This window comes from Lampetra planeri, chromosome 63 (genome assembly GCF_965212315.1).
Source record: "Lampetra planeri chromosome 63, kcLamPlan1.2.h2, whole genome shotgun sequence".
NCBI classification, from domain to species: domain Eukaryota; kingdom Metazoa; phylum Chordata; class Hyperoartia; order Petromyzontiformes; family Petromyzontidae; genus Lampetra; species Lampetra planeri.
Window position 1 is genome coordinate 4,707,053 of NC_136169.1, and position 20,788 is coordinate 4,727,840.

A 20,788-nucleotide genomic window follows, 5' to 3' on the forward strand; every position below is an offset into this window, starting at 1 on the left:
TATAGCTCAGTGGGCCTTACCTGCTAAAACTAAAATAGTTGAGTAGTAATATGAAAGAAAATGCATAACACTTTAGTTCTTTCGGCAAAGTCACGTAGGGTATAAAATAAAATAAACCACGATGTTTCGGGCGCAACACCAACGTCCGTCATCAGGTGGGAAATCATGATCTGCTGCTGAGGCAGACTGTTTTTAAAAGGTTTGAAATGGGTGTGCATATAACCAGGCAACATTTTTGGACATTGGCCCCTTTTTCAGAGGACAGACAAGCGAGAGAGGCGCCTCGACGCTCCGAGCAGAAGATGTTGACGCAAATGGTACCTTGGCTTCTCCAAGAGCTGTGAAAAGGGGCCATTGCTGGAAACGTCGCCCATGACCTGCTTTTACCTTAAGGCCACGGTGTTTTTGACGAATGCGCTCGGAGTGTAGTTGTGTCTCTGCACCACCGCCCAACTCAGCCGTAGCAGCAGTGGCGGCGTCACCAAATTATCTTGAGACGGGGAGAGAAGACACGATCCGAGTTCAGATACCATCGGGGGTAAGCGGTGTGTGGGTAGGTGCTGGTTACGTTGGTAAAACGTACAAAATCCAAGGGGTCGGAGTTCCAGTACAGCTGTCCAAAGTTGAACGGATTAGAGTCGCACCATAAGCTACGTCGCATCTCTCCCCTCGCCGTGGGCTGTTCTCGAATAAGCGGGGGGGGAGGGGGGCTGATGCAACGGCCCCGAAAGATATCCTAATGGGATTTGTCGTCCCGTGACAAAGACGCCGATAGCGCGATAGGTGAAAAAAAACATTGCTGGAGGCGAAGTGAAATAGGTGAATAAGCATGTTTACGTTGATGTGAACATCAGTGGCGCGCCCCGATGAACATTTCCAAGGGAGAACTTTTTTTTAAAAAGCGAACCAAGTCATACGGGGTACGCCGCGGTGGCTGTGAGATGTTAACTACCTCGCCTGGTACGCAGGAGGTCGTTGGTTTGATCCCAACCCTGACGCCTGCTGCTGTTGTATATTTGGAGTTTGCGTGTCTCTCTCTCCCCGTGGTCACATGGATTTTTCTCCGGGTCCTCCGGTTTTTCCCTCCACATTTAGAATCGACGGCACACATTTAGAGTATTTTTCTGCTATACATTTTCACGTGGTTATAAGCCACTTGTATAAGAGCTCCGTGGGCCTTACCTGCTAAAAGAAAGATACCCGTAGCTAAATCTATGATAAAAGCCCGGCGTTACGTGTGTCCGCTTGTCTATTTGTCAGTCAACTAAATTATGAGAGCCTTTCAGAAGGCTTGAATCATACAAGTTATAGAAAGTGGACACCCCTCCTCCCCAAAGTGTGGGGGTAAAAAGTTGATCCAACAGGTTTACAATAATCCCCCCCCACCCCCTCAAAAATATAAATATTTTGTAGGCATGTATGTCTACACACCTTACATACAATTGTCAGTAGTATCATGAGACCTCCCCTGCCAGTATCAAAATATAAGAAGAGGTTTCCCTTTCGGGCAATAAAACAGTTGTGTTAAGATGTTAAAACAGAAACCTTTGGCAAGGAATCATGTCTGCATTAACCACATATACTTGTGGTGAACATGCAAACAAAATAAATGCTCTGGTAGTATGATGCATCGTCTTTGGAACTGATTGATCTACACAAGAAACAGCTTTCTTTATAGCCTAGTCTCAAACAGTGTTGGACCAGACGCCGCCAAAAGGCGAACAGCACAACAACAACGACGCACAGTCAGGACATTTACAGCTGGGGGTGACCAGATACAATATCGTGGTGCGTGGTCGTTGTGCAACATTGTAGCTGCTCACCCGAGCTATAGAGTATTACTGGTAGGAACCCACTGCTTCCACCAGCCCACAGGAGATTATTGTGTCCGTCCGTCCATCGTGCAGGGAGGGGCTGGGTGAGGAGGGTGGGGAGGGGCTGGGTGAGGAGGGTGGGGAGGGGCTGGGTGGGGAGGGGCTGGTCACCCCGTGGTGCCCTTATAAAACGCAACGTTTAACCTACTCACGCCGGCTTATGCCCGCCCTCAGTCGGGCATATTTGTGGAATGCACCATGCCGCCGTTGACCCTGGCCATTGACCGAGCAACCCAACGTTCCTACCAACTCCCTCCGCAGGAATGTGTTATAGATGATACACTGGACCGCCACCACCATAGCAGTATCCAGGGCAGCTGCTGGATTCGAAACCTTGAACCTCGGCAGCAAGCGGCGGACGCGTGGCCACCACAAAAGCCACAATTGATAGCCCAACGAAGTGGCTTATCGCCATATACTCTAAACTCACGTTGATTCTAAATGTGGAGGGAAAAACCTGACGACCCGGAGAAAAATCCACGCAATCACGAGCAGAGAGACACAAACTCCAAATATCAGGCATTTTCAGGGGTCATGATCGAACCGACGACCTCCTGTATACCAGGCGAGGTAGTTAACATCTCAAGCCATCGCGGCGCCCCAAGGGTCTAAGTGAGGAGGTTTCATCGGCCGGTCGTTTCGAGGTCAAGGGGGGGGGGGGTCTCCGTTCCCCCTTTCCGGCGAGCGTGCCTGCTACACCCCCGCCTCGCGCACGCTCAAGACATTCACAAGCGCGGACTTTGCCACTTTTGCAACGATTGCTAAATCGTTTCGTTTAACTTTGACCGACGAGGGGGGGGAGGAAACAAAAAAACCCACCCACACAATATCATGACACCGCATCAACCCTCGCTTCTGATGTGGCGTTATTCTCACACTCTGACCAGTAGCCGGAGCGGACCCTGATGGCCGGTCTCCTGAGTGTCGTGGCGGCCCTGTGGGGGGTCTTGAGCCTCGCCCGGGTGCCCCTGACGGTCAGCGGTGATGTGTACCTCGACAGAGCGGTCGCACTGATGGCGAAGGTGCCGCTCATAGACGGGTGAGTCGGGGGGGGGGGGTGAGTCGGGGGGGGGGGGTGCGTGGGACGCAGCGGCGAGCCACCGCCTCCGTCGTGGGCCGAGTGGAGGGAGCGAGATCCTCACGATCCTTTGCTCAAAATCGGGAAATGTCTTCTCATATTGCTGTACTATCATATGGTACTCACTGGTATTTGTCCCGCCATCTCACTGCGCGTACATCGTGGGACATCGTATCTCGCCAAACTTGATCATTATATCATTTATGGGGAAATGAAACCAACGATGCAAAACTTCCCATTGAAACGATGGAGGCAGAAGTTCGTAAATCCCTCCCACCTGCCTCTGTCGGCCCAGCGGTGTAAATGGGCTCACCGCAGTTCGCCAATCGGCATCGCGCGAATGTGGGGTAAAGTGAGACATCTCGTGAGCGTCGAAGAGTAGACCACATTCTCTACAGCTCCCAACAGCGGAGGCCATTCCATCAGCAGTGGCGTGAGCCAAGCAATTGCAGCGCTGCACCTTTGTATTTATGTCGTACTTCTTTCGCACCGTACGTAGCCAACAGTGCCCAGCAGAGCTGAAATCGGAGGGCTGTCGGTGCACTCAATGCGGTAAAACATTCTACTGGAATCCATCACTGGCTGCTGACCTCCAAAACCAGTGATCGATTAGGAACACGGGCAGTTGATCGGCAGTTCGCGTGTGGTAGGAAGAGTGACGGGACTACCACCAAGACACCTGGCCAGCATGGAAGAAGAGGCCAAGTATCCTTCAGAGGGGCTCCCCCCCCCCCCCCCCCCCCCCTCGAGTAAAGGACTCTTCTGCCAACAGTGGCGTCGCCAAGCAAATTGCAGAGCTGCACCTTGTCCCGGTACCCTGAGTCTTGGCTGCGTGGGGGGTTGCTGTTCCCCGCAGACACAACGACTTGCCGTGGCGCCTCAGGGACGTGTACAAGAACGAGATCTACGACAACGTGAACCTGAACAACATCACCACCACTCACACCAGCATGAGCCGCCTGCGTGCCGGGCGTGTCGGTGGGCAGGTGCCAATGCAACCCACCAAACACCACAAACACCAACACCACCACCACCACCGCCAACACCACCAACACCACCGCCAACACCACCGCCAACACCACCGCCAACAACACCACCACCACCGCCAACACCACCGCCACCACCGCCACCACCAACACCACCATCACCGCCAACACCACCACAACCATCAACACCGCCAGCACCACAACAGTCAGCACCACCACCACAACCGCCAACACTAGCATCACCACCACCGCTACCACGACCACCAGCATCACTATGATCACCGCCCTCAACCACAACCGCCAACACCACCACCGCCACAACGATCACCGCCAGCATCACCGCCACCGCTACCACGACCACCAGCACCAATACCACTACAAAGATCCCCCGTATAGCCTTACCAGACTTGGGGTAAGTGCTGTTAGCGAGCACCTATGAAGGCCAGCACGGCACACGAGGGGGTGGGTGGCCAGCACCACGTGATAAGCCACTTCGTTGAGCGATCATTCGTGATATCCAGGTCGCTTCTGACAAAGAACTACGTAGCTTAGTGGGCCTTACCTGGTAAAACAAAAATTGTTTCATAGTTTACTATTTTACTAAAAAAATTGTCACCATGAGAATTGGTGAGGCTTTCCTGAGAAAACAAGCCGCAATTCGTCGTTGTCTTTGTCCACCCGTCGGAGCAGTTCTGGGCCGTGTACACGCCGTGTGACACGGCCGGGCGGGACGCCGTCCGCTACTCCCTGGAGCAGATCGACATCGTCCACAGGATGGTGAAGGAGTACGCGGACACGCTCACCCTCGTCACCTCGTCTACCGGTACCTACTCAGACACGCTCACCTTCGTCACCTCCTCTACCGGTACCTACTCAGTCACGCTCACCTTCGTCACCTCCTCTACCGGTACCTACTCAGTCACGCTCACCTTCGTCACCTCCTCTACCGGTACCTACTCAGTCACGATCACCTTCGTCACCTCCTCTACCGATTCTGGCCGAGCCAAATCGATACACATGCATCAGCTCGTCATCATCATCCCTCCCTCTGAAGTCGATAAAATAAGTACCACTTTGTGGGGAAGTCGACAGTGGTTGTCCTGTGTTTAGCAAGTGGTTGTCTTATCATCGCTGGTTGATAAGCTCGTCCCGGCCATAGGAATGTGGAATTTCCACCACTGGCTCTGAAATTAGATTAGTATCGTGCCCGTTTGAGCTGGAAACAACTGTGAATGTTTTTATACTCTACAAACAAGTCTTTATTTAATTTTAATCAAATTACAATTTTATAGCTTTAAAATTATGTCCCGTACATATGAGTGGGGTGATTTTGAAAGTTTTACGTTTTCTAATTTGTGGAACTGCCGCAATGATTAAACCGAGGACTCAAGTGCAGTGAGACGTTGGTCTCAGTCCGGACACCCGCATAGAGGCCCACAGACTCACACAGAGAAATCGACTCACACAGAGAAATCGACTCACACAGAGACAGACTCACACAGAGACTCACACAGAGCCGGACTCAGACTCACACAGAGACACATAGACTCACACAGAGCCAGACAGACTCACACAGAGAAATAGACTCACACAAAGAAAGACTCACACAGAGCCAGACTCAGACTCACACAGAGAAATAGACTCACACAGAGACAGACTCACACAGAGACAGACTCACACAGAGACTCACACAGAGACTCACACAGAGACAGACTCAGACTCACACAGAGACACATACTCACACAGAGACACATAGACTCACACAGAGACACATAGACTCACACAGAGAACCATAGACTCACACAGAGACACATAGACTCACACAGAGAAATAGACTCACACAGAGAACCATAGACTCACACAGAGACACAGACTCACACAGAGAAATAGACTCACACAGAGACACATAAACTCACACAGAGACACATAGACTCACACAGACAAATAGACTCACACAGAGAGACAGACTCACACAGAGACACAGACTCACACAGAGAAATAGACTCACACAAAGAAAGACTCACACAGAGCCAGACTCAGACTCACACAGAGAAATAGACTCACACAGAGCCAGACTCACACAGAGACTCACACAGAGACTCACACAGAGACTCACACAGAGACTCACACAGAGCCAGACTCAGACTCACACAGAGACACATAGACTCACACAGAGACACATAGACTCACACAGAGAACCATAGACTCACACAGAGAACCATAGACTCACACAGAGACACATAGACTCACACAGAGAACCATAGACTCACACAGAGACACATAGACTCACACAGAGAAATAGACTCACACAGAGACACATAGACTCACACAGACAAATAGACTCACACAGAGAGACAGACTCACACAGAGACACAGACTCACACAGAGCCACTCACACAGAGCCAAAGAGACTCACACAGAGGCAGACAGACTCACTCACACAGAGACAGACAGACTCACTCACACAGAGACAGACACGTAGACAACGATACTCACACAGAGACACATAGACTCACACAGAGACACAGACTCACACAGAGACTAACACAGATCCACCGAGACTCACACAGACCGAGTTGTCTGTGATTAGAACCTTGCTGCAGTGGCTATCGAACAGACGGTCACTGCATCGCGCACTTTCAGATGCGTCTCTGAGGCCATCTGGAATGGCTCTTCCTTCCGATATTGGGATACCAATGGAGCTTGATAACTCGTTTATTTAGAAGTGCTTTCTGTGTTTATTTTGTTGTCCTTTCCCCGCACCTCCGATTAACAAGGTTGGCTTCGTACGGTGCTGTGGCTCTTTGGGTTCTAGCCCGCTTCAAGACTCACCTTTACTGCCGCCACTGTTATATTTGTGGTCAGCCAAGTCACGCTCGTGTATCGTGTGGGTCGAGTCTAATGAGAGTAATGGATATCATCACATCCGAGGCGATGTCAGAGGGTTGGTCCGTCTTTCATTGTTCGACAAGCTGCTCCTGCCCGCTTCCACACCAACGCGTGCATCTGCACCACGCGGGGTGCTGACAGGTTACAGCCTTGCACGACACACCCCAGGACGACGCCTTTGTCCCCACACCTGAGGCTACACGTCCCCACACAAACACCCCCCCCCCCCCTTAGGGCACGTTCAGCCCGAGCTGGCGTTCACCGCCCACACCTGAGGCTACGCGTCCCCATACAAACAACCCCCCCCCCCTTAGGGCACGTTTAGCCTGAGCTGGCGTTCACCGCCCACTGCTGGGCGACACGTTCACAAGGCAGCCGACTTGCAGGCGACGCGAGACGTCGTCACTCGCCCTGGGCCAACCCCGGCCTGCCGCGTGCTCCGAGTAGGAGGAGGTGGAGAGTCGGGCCCCTGCCGGCCCCTGGCCGCCCCAGCTCGTCACAGCAGGCGGCGTCAGAGGCAGCCTCCCCTGCCCGTGCCTGCTCCCCCACCCGGTGTCCACTGACACTCACAGGGACTGCGACACCAAAGCCCTGGGGCATTGTGGCAATAGATCGACTTTAATGTCCCCACTAAACCACTGAAGTCCTGTCGAGCTGCTACTTACAGCTGGGCGCTTGGAGGAGGTTTGCGGGGACCGCTCCTGTTCCCTGCTGCCTGCAGCTCGCGAGCAGATAGAGCTGGGGTCGAACTCCAGCCACACACCGCTGTGTGGGGGTGGGGGGGTGTGTGTGGGGGTGTGTGGGGGGGGTGTGTTTGGGGGGGGGGGGATGTGTGTGGGGGGGGGGATGTGTGTCACTCGGTCATCTCGGTCAGTCGACCCGTGGCACCTGCTGGGTCTGCCCCGCGACCTCCTGCCAGCGGGCGTACGACACTTCACGTGGCCTCAAGGTGCACATGGCCTGGCACAAGCGTCGTGGTGACGTCACCGCCACTTAGTGGCGAATGGCGGTTGTTGTTGTATGTGTGTGGGGGGGGGTCCCTATTTATAAAACAGCGCTGCACTAATGGTGATTGACACTGTTTGTTGCAGGTGTCTCTAATTTCCATCAGCAGCTTTCCCTATTACAGGTGGACCCCACCCTCCATTGTGTTCTACCTTGATACGTATTGGTGCAATGTGACGTCACCCCCCTTGGGGAGTCAATGCTCCACTGGCTCTCGCCACACGTGGTACACTGGGGAGCTACTTCCTCGAGTCCACACACTCCCCATGGCTCACCTCGGCTCAAGAAATCTGCTCCTACATTGTCACAGCCCTTCAATACCCTCACGTGATATGGCTGGAGGGCCACGACTCATCCCGTCACTATTATTCTCCAGTCTAGCCCGGTCTATTTGGAGCAAAGATTGGTGGTCAGTTTCCAAGAAACTCTTTCCCATCGAAATATATCTGGAATTTCGATTTAAAACTTTCGTGACTGCAGGGATTCATCTTCTTGGTTCTTTCGGTAAAGTCACGTAGAAGGGAAATAATAAAATAATACAAATAAAACATAATAAAATAATTCTCACGACGTTTCGGCCACAACGCAAGCAGCCGTCCTCAGGTGAAGAACAGGTCTGTCGGGAAGACAGCGTCTGAATGGGCACCACCAAGCTTGGCAGCGTATATTTAGGCTGGGTTGGAGGGGGAAGAGCGCCTTGACAAAGGAATTTGCATATCAAGAGGAATTTAGCATATTTATGGGAAATGCAGATATGGGATTAGTCACTACTTGTGGAATGCGTAGGAGATGGGGGGGTTTCAAAGTCATATTATGCCCGTGCATTATGCAGTATGCAGGATTAGCAGCATCAAAGGGAGGGAGTAGGGTTAGCAGTAATAGAGGGGAAGGAATTTTAAACTTGCAGCGGAGCAAAGAATCCATTCCCTGCGGAGAATAAAAGATATATAGTCAATGCCAGTGAGTGGACTGCGGTCTGAAAGTCACCGTAAACGTGAACACAATCAGTTAAGATCCGAAATGGTTTATTATTGAACGCTGTCATGAACTCAGATCCGCAGTGTCGTAGTCCGGTGTGCTAACCACTGCGCCACCACTTCCCCATGCACTTGCATGAGTCCATGGCAAGTGTTGACACAGACTTACCACACAGACCACACAGACAGACAAAGATCCCCCGTACAGCCTTTAACACACTGTTGGGGCAAGTGCTGTTGGTTTGGGACAAGTGCTGTTAGCGAGCACCTATCGAGGCCAAAATGGCATACGAAGGTGTGGGTGGCCCAAGCCGCGTCCTGCCACCTTTGTCTCCCCAGTGCTGATGCTTTGCAGATCACACCAGGTACTTATTTAATGTTGAGTCATCCTAAGGAAGGCCCAGAACCGGTGCAAATTTTAAAAGTAATCTAAACTTGTTTTTATTTTACCAGGTAAAGCGCACTGAGCTGTAAAGCTCTTTTTCAGCTTCTCTGCAATATGGTGGCGAGATGTTAACTACCTCGCCTGGTATACAGGAGGTCATGGGTCCGATCCCGACTCTTAACACATGCTGTATATTTGGAATTTGCGGTGTCACCCCGTGGTCGCGAGCATTTTTCTCCGGGTCCTCCGCTTTTTCCCCTCCACATTTAGAATCAACGTCACCACGCGTTTAGAGTCTTTGGCCACTGCTATACATTTCCACGTGATGATGATGGTGATGATTAGTCGCTTGGTTGGGCTATCATTCGTGATGGCCAGCTCGCTTCTGAAAAAGAGCTCCACAGCTCAGTGGGCCTTACCTGGTAAAACAAAACATCGTGAAAGCTTTAAATCGAAATCGTGATTATACTCAAGAAGCGGACGAACCGCGTGCCCCCCCCCCCTCTCGCCCCGCGGGATCAGAGCTGCGTGAGGCGTTCTCCAGCAAGAAGGTGGCGAGCCTCATCGGCCTGGAGGGCGCCCATGGAGTGGACAGCAGCCTGGCCGTGCTGCGGATGTTCTACTCGCTGGGCGTACGCTACATGACGCTCACGCACAACTGCAACACGCCCTGGTAAGCCACAAAGATCCCCCGTGTAGCCTCAACAGACTGTTGTGGCAAGGTCTGTTAGCGAGTAGCACCTATGAACGCTGGGACGGCACACGAGGGGGTGGGTGGCCAGCACCACGCCCGGCCGCCTTTGTCTCCCCAGTGGCGATGTTTACACACCGCACCAGGTGCTCATTTGAGGCTGAGTCGCACGTACGCACGCAAATGAGAACGATTCTTATGTCCATGTCCAGGACGCTTGCTCTAAAGCAGGGGTCCTCAAACTACGGCCCGCGGGCCACATGCGGCCCACCGAGGGCATTTATCCGGCCCATGGTCACTAATTGGGCTGCGCTGGTGAGCACTCATTGGGCTGCGATCTGTGAACAAAACTGCAGGTGTAATTAACTTTTTAATGGCACCCGCACTAGTGTGAGCCTGGGGTAAAAGCGGAGTTCCCCCAATCAGACTGCATTGATGGGCAGTGCAGTCTGTATGTCTCTGTGTGGGCAAAGTTATTGCTGGTATATTGTTTTTGTAGCGCTGTATATATATTGGTATTTTACTAATAGCAATTTTGACTCCCTAGGAAACAATGATGTCAAGAAAGAGAAAAATTTACTCGGAGTGTAGGATATTCAAAAAACAGTGGACTTATGATTACTTTTTCATGCAGTACAAGGAAAGAGCTGTGTGTCTGATATGCCAGAATATAGTGTCTGTGTTCAAAGAATACAATTTACGTCGACACTATGAAACTCAACATAAAGATAAATATGATTGTTTGGTCGGAGAAGTGAGAAAAGATAAAATATTAAAACTGAAAAATACATTAACAACTCAGCAAAATACTTTTGTGAAGCAGAAGCAGCTAAATATTTCATCACTGCGAGCAAGTTTTCAAGTTGCCAAGCTAATAGCGTGCACTGGCAGACCATTCGTGGAGGGAGAATTTGTTAAATAATGCCTTCTTTCTGTTGCCAAAGAGATGTGTCCAGAGAAGGCCGATTTATTTAGTACAGTGAGTCTTTCAGGACCTACAATTACACGGAGGATTGAAGAAATGGGAGACAATTTCCATCAGCATTTGCAAAACTCCACAAAAAAACTTTTCTATGTTTCCTTAGCACTCGACGAAAGCAATGATGTTCGTGATTCTGCACAACTTCTAATTTTTTATTCGTGGGACGAATGACTATTTCAAAGTCACAGAAGAGCTTGCTGCACTGCAAAGCATCAAAGGAACAACTACAGGAGAGGATATCTATGAAAAGGTTTGCCAAACTGTGAATGGTTTGGAGCTGAACTGGGCTAAACTAGCGAGTGTGACAACTGATGGTGCTCCTAGCATGGTGGGGTCTAAGAAAGGAGTAATTGCTCGCATTAACCAAGAGATGGACAAACATAACCATTCTCATACAATAGCCATACACTGCCTCATCCACCAACAAGCGCTGTGTAGTAAATCACTGAAGTGGGACTCTGTTAACTTCATTAGAGCTCATGCACTAAACCACAGACAATTTCAGGAATTTCTGTCTGAGCTAAATGTTGACTATGAAGATGTTATGTACCACACAGAAGTCCGTTGGCTAAGTCGAGGGAGAGTTTTGAAACGTTTCTATGACTTACTTCCACAGATGACAGCTTTTCTGTTTTCAAAAAACAAAGAAGTACCAGAGCTCAATGATGCAGAATGGAAATGGCACCTTGCCTTTCTGACAGATGTAACAGAGCTACTCAACAGTTTAAATGTGCAACTTCAAGGAAAGGGGAAGCTCATCTGTGATATGCAATCACATGTCAAAGCATTTGAAGTAAAATTAGGCCTCCTCATCAAACAAGTGAAGGAGGAAAACTTCTGCCATCTCCCCACAACTCAAAATCTGTTAGCGGAAAAACCATTGGTTGCATTCCCAAACAAAACATGTGTGGATTCACTGGAAAAATTGCAAAAGGAGTTCCAATTTAGATTTAAAGAGCTTCATCTCCATGAACAGGACATACAGCTTTTCCGTAACCCATTTTCTATTGACATTGAAAATGTGGATACAATTTACCAAATGGAACTGGCTGAACTGCAGAATTGTGACTCTCTGAAAGACGCATTCAAGTCAAGCAGCCTTCATAATTTCTATGCATTTCTCCCCTCTGAGACATATCCTCATCTCAGGAACCATGCACTCAAAATGGCAACCATCTTTGGCAGCGCTTATGTCTGTGAACAAACTTTTTCCAGAATGAAACATTTGAAATCTCCAACCAGATCGAGACTAACGGATGCACACTTGCATCACTTGTTACGACTAGCAGTGACAAATATGGAACCGGACATTGACCATCTCATTAGCCAAAAGCAGGCTCATAGTTCTCATTGAAATACTGGCAAGTTTGTTGATTTAACTTTACTTGTTCTTCATTTTAAATATTGTATTTGTTCCCGTTTTGTTTCTTCACTTCAAAATAAGATATATGCATGCAGTGTGCATAGGAATTTGTTCATAGTTTTTTTTAACTATAGTCCGGCCCTCCAACGGTCTGAAGGACAGTGAACTGGCCCCCTGTTTAAAAAGTTTGAGGACCCCTGCTCTAAAGCCTCAAGAGCTCAGACGTCTTAGTACAATAATAACTTCTGACTGTAGGCTTTCATATACTTTTCTATTTAATGATGTATATTTAGCCAAGATGATGGTATTCGTTGCGTTTAATGCGACATGAAAACACGTAACAGGTGCAGCCGTGAGTCCCTCCACCGACTCCCACCTCTAAAATAGCAGAACGACACAAACTCTCTCCTGAAGCCTTCTCGTCGCGGCAAGCGGACCTCGATACTGGCCTCGAGCTCCTGAGCCACATTGCCGTACGCCAGAATGGAATGTACCATTTGGTGTGAGTAATCATGTTGACTTCATAATAAAGGTATTTGGGTTAGATCGCGTAACTATAAATGTGTCGAAACTCTCCACCATCCGACAATTAGTAAGGGATTTGTCACGTAAACAAAACCCCAAACAGTGACGACTTCAGCCCACCGGTGTGTTGGAGAGTACATCCACAACATTTACAATTTGAAGGTCAAAGGTTTGACCCTTTATGTTTTTCGTCAAGGCCACGTGCTAGTTTCGTGCCAAAATTCTTGCCAAGAAACGTTTTATATATATACTGTATAAACAGTGCGAGCGTCCTTTGTGTAGCAAACTGCATCTCTCAAGATCGTAGAGAAACCAGAGACGAGCGGCAATACAGCAGCAGCCGCCGGGCGGCGAAGACACGGCGCTACCAACAATTGTCCAAGCTCTGCAGTCCTCTACACATCAAGATGTGTTCAGCCAATTAACGAGTGCTAATGCATCACATCTTGTCCCAACCATTCCTTCGCCTTGCTACAATCTAGCAAAGGGCACCCCCCCCCCCCCCCCCAATGGCAGCTGTCCCTCTGCAGCACAAGGTGTCTGCAGCGCCGGCCTGCAAAGAGGGGTTAGGTTCAATCATTGATTTTTGGGTTAGGCCACGTCAATTACCTGGTCAAATCTGTGTCGTCAAGACCCCTCCCCACCAAGCACACCCGAACAACGAGAGACGAGCCGAAACTGCCCGGCACGGCCCGTGGTGGCGAGATATTATCTCTCCCGCCGCTTGGTGAGCAGGAGGTTGTGGGCTCGATCCCGACCCTGACTCGTTGTATATTTGCGTTTGCATGTACTCCCCGTGGTTGCGTGAATTATTCTCCGTGTCCTCTGGTTTTTTTCCTACACATTTAGAAACATGCATTTAGATTATATGTCTGCTGCTATCAAATGTCACGTGATAAGCCACTTCGTTGGGCAGGTCGCTTCTGAAAAAAATCTACATAGCTCAGTGGGCCTTACCTGGCAAAATAAAAAATATTTAAAGTTGTTTCTAGTTTAGTTCCACTGTGCACGTGCGGTGTGCCCCAGGTCCGAGTCGTGGCGGGTGGATGGTGGGAAGGAAGAACCGACATCGTTCGACGGCCTCACCAATTTTGGGAAGGTACGAGGGGTTAGCGGATTTATGTAACCTTGGCGACGATGATGACAATGCTGATTACGATAACGATGTTGACGATATAGAATTCAGCGGTGGCCAACTGGCGTCTCCCGAGCTCCGTGCCGCTCTTTAATCCACCACAAGCGGCTCTATCGAAGGGACATAACGTAGAACGCGCTGTCACAGTAGCAAAGTTTAATGGATGTCTCCCATGCTGTGCCGAAAACTGTCAACATCATCTATACACTACACATCTCTTCACTACACTATACACTACACTATACACTACACATCTATACACTACACATCTCTACACTACACATCTCTACACTACACATCTATACACTACACTATACACTACACATCTATACACTACACTATACACTACACATCTATACACTACACTTCTCTACACTACACATCTAAACACTACACTATACACTACACATCTATACACTACACTATACACTACACATCTATACACTACACTTCTCTACACTACACATCTATACACTACACTATACACTACACATCTATACACTACACTATACACTACACATCTCTACACTACACATATCTACACGTGGCTCTGGCTCTGCTACAGATTGGCCACCCATGGTATAGACGATAACCATGATGATGGCGATAATGATTATGACGCCGCTGCTACTGCCGACGACAACGATGACAATGACGATGTTGACAATATGCGTGTAACTCCTTTCGCACTGTACGTAGCCAACCGTGCTAACCGAAGGCGCGGATAACAACAACGATGATGGCGGTGATGATGACTGCGTAATGGTCTCTGTCTGGCCGTGGCCGCCCCCGCAGGAAGTGGTGCTGGAGATGAACCGGCTGGGCATGCTGGTGGACCTGTCACACACGTCTCGCGCCACGGCCATACGCGCGCTCGCCGTCACCGCGGCGCCCATCATCTTCAGCCACTCCAACGCCCACGCGGTGTGCGGGCACGGGCGCAACGTGGACGACGAAGTCCTCCAGAAGCTGGTGAGGAGGGGGGGGCACCAACGCTCCCTGCGTGCACTCGATAGCGATGACGAGTTCTGACTCATAACGCGTGGCCGCCGCGCGGTTCGTTCGCTCGCTCTCCAATTGGTTTTACGAGGAACCACAAACGAGCGGGAAAGGATAGCCAGGCGGTGAGCCGGCACCAAATCCAACCTCCCCCCCTCCCCAAGATCTGCGGTCCTCTGTATATTAAAATGTTGTCGTACGTCATCACTTACATGTACGTCATCGGAACGGGAAAGGGTTAAAGTCGCTCCTTGACCCCTGAAGCGTTGGTTCTCATCGCCAAAATTAAAAGGCAAACCCTGTGGCCAGTTTCCTCTTGGGCGAGTCCCTAATATCAACACAGGTTTACACTCAGAACGTTGCTTGTCAAGTTGCAGGGTTGCCTCGACGAGAATTATCCTGCAACCCCCCCCCCCCCCACCCGCGTTACAGACAGAAGAACACGACGGGGTTAATGCAGGGGTCAACGACCGAAATAACGAGAATATCCAAGAATTGTTTTGGATTTGGTAAATAAACTCAATATTTCAAGAGCAACAAAATGAACGTGCATAACGTCACGAAGCGGCCCTTAAAGAGCCGCATGCGGCTCCAGGGCACAGAGATTGCCGACCCCCGAGGCTAATGCATGGACGCCCTCAACCTTCGCTGCTGGAAAGCTTGAAAGCGCTCCTGGCGCTCACGGCTGCGAGTTTGTGTTGAGAGCCACGGTTCTCAATTGCTGACCATGTTCGCAGAAAATCAACGGTGGGATCATCATGGTCAACTTTTACCCCAACTTCGTCTCGTGCAAGGACACCGCCACGCTCTCCGAAGTGGTTGGTGAGTAGCAGTGACCACGGATATTTAATTATCCTCATGCCCCATGGTGGAAAGTGCATTTTGCAATTCTTCATTATCCACGCTACCTCTCTGGCTTATTTATAAACGCCAGGCGCTGAAATGTTTGCAACGCCATCATCGTCCCCGTGGCTAGGAGATGTTAACTACCTCACCTCGTATACAGGAGTTCGTGGGTTTGATCCCGACCGTGACACCTGTATTTATGGAGTTTGCATGTTTTCCCCGTGGTCACGTGGATTTTCCATCGCCATTTAGAATCAACATCACGCGTTTAGAGTATTTGACTCCTGCTTGAAATTTCCATGCAATAAGCCACTTCGTTGAGCTATCAGTTGTGGCCAGGTTGCTTCTGAAAAAGAGCTATACAGCTTGATGGAGCTTACCTGGTTCCATAAAAAAAATGTGTTTTTATTCTACTTTCAACGCAAAACAACCCAAATGTCAGTTCTTGTCTGTTTTTCATTTCCGACGCTCACAGAATAATTGTGCACATTCCTCTCCGCCCACAGGCCACATGGAGCACATCAAAAAGCACATCGGAGTGGATCACATCGGCATTGGGAGTGATTTTGACGGCTACGATGGGTAAAAAGACAAAGATCACCTTTATAGCCTTAAAAGACTGTTGGGGCAAGTGCTGTTAACGAGTAGCACTTATGAATGGGTGGGTGGTTTATCAGTTTAAATATATTTGGTCGGAGCACGGAAGCCCACGTTGTATTGCATAACTAATAATAAACAGTGTACTATTTGTATTTTATCCATGTAAGACCCTCTGAGCTATCTAGATATTTTTCAGAAGTGACCTGGCCACAACTGATAGATCAACGAAGTGGCTTATTGCATGGAAATTTAAAACAGGAGCCAAACACTCTAAACGCGTGATGTTGATTCTAAATGTGGAGGGGAAAAAACAGAAGGACCCAGAGAAAAATCCACATGACCCCCACGGGGAGAGAGACACGCAAACTCCAACTATACAGCAGCAGGCGTCATCGTTTAGTTGAAATGGAAAATTGGAGGCCTGACCCTGTTGGCTCAACGTGGCCCCCGGCCGCGTGGCGTGGTGCAGGGGCACGGAGGGGCTGGAGGACGTCTCCAAGTACCCGCAGCTCATCGCCGAACTGCTCCGGAGAGGCTGGGCAGACAGCGACGTCTCCAAGGTGCTGGGGGAGAACATACTGCGCGTGTTAGCCAAGGCCGAGGAGGTGAGAAGGCGCCGTCGTCTGGAGGCCACACGGTGGCTGTGGTGGTGGTGGCGGTGATGGCGGTGGCGGTGATGGCGGTGGTGGTGGCGGTGATGGCGGTGGTGGTGGTGGTGGAGGTAGCGGCGGTGGTGGTGGTGGCGGTGGCGGTGGCGGTGGCGGCGGCGGCGGCGGTGGCGGTGATGGCAGTGGTGCAGTGGTGGTGGCGGTGGTGGCGGTGGTGGTGCCGGTGGTAGTGGCAGTGGCGGCGGTGGTGGCGCCAGTTGGCACAGGGGTTGATCCCGTCTCAACGGTCGCTGTATCACATATGTACCTACGTTGAACTCGTCGTCCACCTCAAACCCCCCCCCCCCAAAAAAAACCTAAAAAACCCTAAAAAAACTAAAAAAAACCTTGACCACCGCACAAACGATGGCAGTAGATGCGGATCCCTGATGCACAAATGGAAAATGTAAAACTCTCCAGGAGTAATGTGCGACTGTGGTCATCCAGAACAGACCGTACAACGTCTAGCGACGCAATGCCCGATCCACAAATACGGAGGAGACATCACGGCGATTCACTCCACTCCTCCTGACGCGCTGATCTGGCTCGAGACCACCTGAATGTCGCATTGTGGTTGTTGCTCTGCCTCGACATCAGCCAGACGGAAGAAAAATAAGAAGATGTTGAACCTCTAATCGAAGGTGCAGGGGAAGGACATCGAATTAAACACAAAAAGCAGTCCTAAAGAAATACGTTTGTCAATCTAGATGATTTAAAAGTGCACAGCTCCAGTGGCTTGCTAATATCGGAAGGGAGAGCGTTCCAGACGGCCGCAGAACCGCATCTGAAAGTGCTGTGCGATGCGTTGGGTGCAGCGGCTTCAGTTCAAGTTCAGGTTGCCACATCAGGGTTGTAACTGTAGTGCCACTACATAACCAGGCTCAATACAAGATTACGTGCTAACTTGTCTATCAAAACTTATATGGTGCTGTTTGTTTCTGCTCGCTTGGCGTTTTTGGCCATCGGGATTGCGCTCAGCAGCTGTTTGGCAGGGGGCGGCAGTGGCAACACTGCGTGGGTGCTTTGTGTGGTCGTGCTGCATGGCTACACTGCGTGGCAACACTGCGTGGGGTGCTGCATGTGGTCGTGCTGCATGGCTACACTGCGTGGGGTGCGCTGCGTGGTCGTGCTGCATGGCTACACTGCGTGGGGTGCGCTGCGTGGTCGTGCTGCGTGGCTACACTGCGTGGGGTGCTGCATGTGGTCGTGCTGCGTGGCTACACTGCGTGGGGTGCGCTGCGTGGTCGTGCTGCATGGCTACACTGCGTGGGGTGCTGCGTGTGGTCGTGCTGCGTGGCTACACTGCGTGGGGTGCTGCATGTGGTCGTGCTGCGTGGCTACACTGCGTGGGGTGCGCTGCGTGGTCGTGCTGCATGGCTACGCTGCGTGGGGTGCTGCGTGTGGTCGTGCTGCATGGCTACACTGCGTGGCAACACTGCGTGGGTGCGCTGCGTGGTCGTGCTGCATGGCTACACTGCGTGGGGTGCTGCGTGGTCGTGCTGCATGGTTACGCTGCGTGGGGTGCTGCGTGGTCGTGCTGCATGGCTACACTGCGTGGGTGCGCTGCGTGGTCGTGCTGCATGGCTACACTGCGTGGGGTGCTGCGTGTGGTCGTGCTGCATGGCTACGCTGCGTGGGTGCGCTGCGTGGTCACGGTGCTCTCGACCGTCCTGCAGGTGCGGGATCTCTTACATATGTCGAGGCCGGACGAAACCAACATTCCGCAGGGCGAGGTGCGAAACGACTGTCGCACAGACCACGGCGTCGCTGAGCAGCAGGAGGAGGAGGCGTTAGACGGACGAGGAAACATCGCGATTGGCCACTTCGTCTGCACCGTGGTCCCCGTTCTGCTGCTGCTGCTGCTCCAGTGAAGAGGGTGGCGGAGTGGAGCAGCCCTTTTCCAAAATGAAATATTAAGAGTGATATTTCCTATTTTGAATGTAATCGTTATTTTGGTCTGGATTTAGCGCATTAAAGAACACGCAGTAACGGATGCCTGTGAACTCCTTCCTTGAGACAACACATAGAAGCACCCCCTGCTGCCTCGCTCTCCCACAAAGATACCTGGAGGTTCATTATCCACAAGCCTTCGCTTGGAAAAGTTATAAAATTGGATTGACCACCACCTCATCGGAATATTTTCAAACATCATGGTAGTAAACGTTAACTTGATATAATGTTATATGATGATGTAGCTCAGGTAAAAAGGTTTAACATCACTATATTGTATATTTTCATTAACAATTACTATTACGCCATGCGGTCTGGGATAAGCATGTAAAACTTAATGATAATGCAAGGAGTGACCCAGGGAATTTCTGAAAAGCAAGGGAGGACCCATGGCAAAACACCATCGACTCGCTGCCCACCCGAGGGCAAACACAGGGCAAATCGACGAGAATGTCCCTTGCCGTGTCACTCTCTGAATTAAACAAACCCTGGTGCCTGGAAAGTTGGCATGAAACATTCACAACACACTGTTTAAACTCCTGTTGTTGTCCATCATCCTACATCTGTGTCCAAGTAGTGCCACTTCCCTTCTCATCGCTACCTGCATCATCGGCTTGTCTTCTTCTATGCTGCAACCTTTTTTCCTTACTTCTACGTTGATCAACTCTTTGGGTCCAGCTGCGATGCAAGTTGCCTTCTGTCGCGAGACATTTCGAGTGTCAATATGGGCCAGCTTTACGCGACGCAATGCCGCCATCTGCTGTCTAAATTTGGGAAGGAAAATAAACGTCCGAATTCGTCAATAAGGTTGGATGGGACGTTTCGGGCAATGGCCCTTTATCATACCTATTCATAACTATTAAGAAGGAGCAAGCTATGAAGAGCCATTGCCCAAAACGTCGCTTATATATGTTGTCCCTTATCGCTATTATCATATATACATAAAGACAAAGACCCCCCCCGTATAGCCCTAACATTCTTTTGGGGCAAGTGCTGTTAGCGAGCACCTATGAAGGCCGGCACAACACACATTGGGGTGGGTGGCCAGCACCACGTCCGGCCGCCTTTGTCTCCCTCGTGACCATGTTTACACACCACACCAATTACTCATTTGAAACTGAGTTGGCTTAGGGGAGGCCCAGGACCGGTTAAGATAATTACACTGTGTAACAAATGCTTTTTTTGTTCCTGAGTAGCAAGTGTTATTTCCTAATTGCTTATGCCGCAAAAGTACAGAGAATGGCTATTATTCCCCACAAACTTTGCTTTTGTGACCAGGACACTGATATTTTTAAATGCACCTATTTTCCAGAACATTACAGATAGATTCAGTGCTGAGTAAACTTGGAGTACCTTCTAGAACATTCTAGAACTTTCCAGTAATATAAGTAGTAGCATAAATACACGGACCTTAAGCCCACCAGTTCAGTTTAGTTCCAGCTGCCTAAGTGGATACATATCTGCATTTTTCTGAGATGACATCAAGAGGCTGCAAGCATCTGGCAGACGCATTTTGCTATGTCTGTGGCTAATTTATCAAGACAAGAACGAAAAAGTACTCTGTGGAAGCATCTGCTAAGATGTGTGAAGCCTACAAGGCACATTTCGGCATGTCTGTCGGGGATCAAGACAAACCCTGGGCACCTCATTTCACCTGCGAGCAATGCAACAAAAACTCCGGAAGGGAAAACGGACAATTGTTGCTCGAAATTTTATGTAAACAAAATTTCTTACAATTTTTTTTATTGTACAAAAATTATTTTTCAATGTTTTACAATTTTCAATGTTATTGAAAAAAGATATCATATATGAAAAATGTTGCGAGAATCTCTTACACATTAGTCATGGATGAAATA

General features: G+C 50.0%; 1 protein-coding gene across 1 annotated transcript; it reads left to right on the forward strand.

The window, feature by feature from the left end:
• The first annotated feature begins 2,712 nt into the window (after positions 1-2,712).
• LOC144736771 (dipeptidase 1-like) lies at positions 2,713-18,971 on the forward strand. Its single transcript, XM_078619387.1, has 10 exons — positions 2,713-2,913; positions 3,809-3,938; positions 4,629-4,761; positions 9,717-9,867; positions 13,782-13,854; positions 14,686-14,862; positions 15,627-15,711; positions 16,242-16,317; positions 16,805-16,940; positions 18,659-18,971. Exons 1-10 carry the CDS (start codon positions 2,780-2,782, stop codon positions 18,851-18,853), a joined length of 1,290 nt encoding a protein of 429 aa, XP_078475513.1. The 5' UTR covers positions 2,713-2,779; the 3' UTR covers positions 18,854-18,971.
• Positions 18,972-20,788: the final 1,817 nt, after the last annotated feature.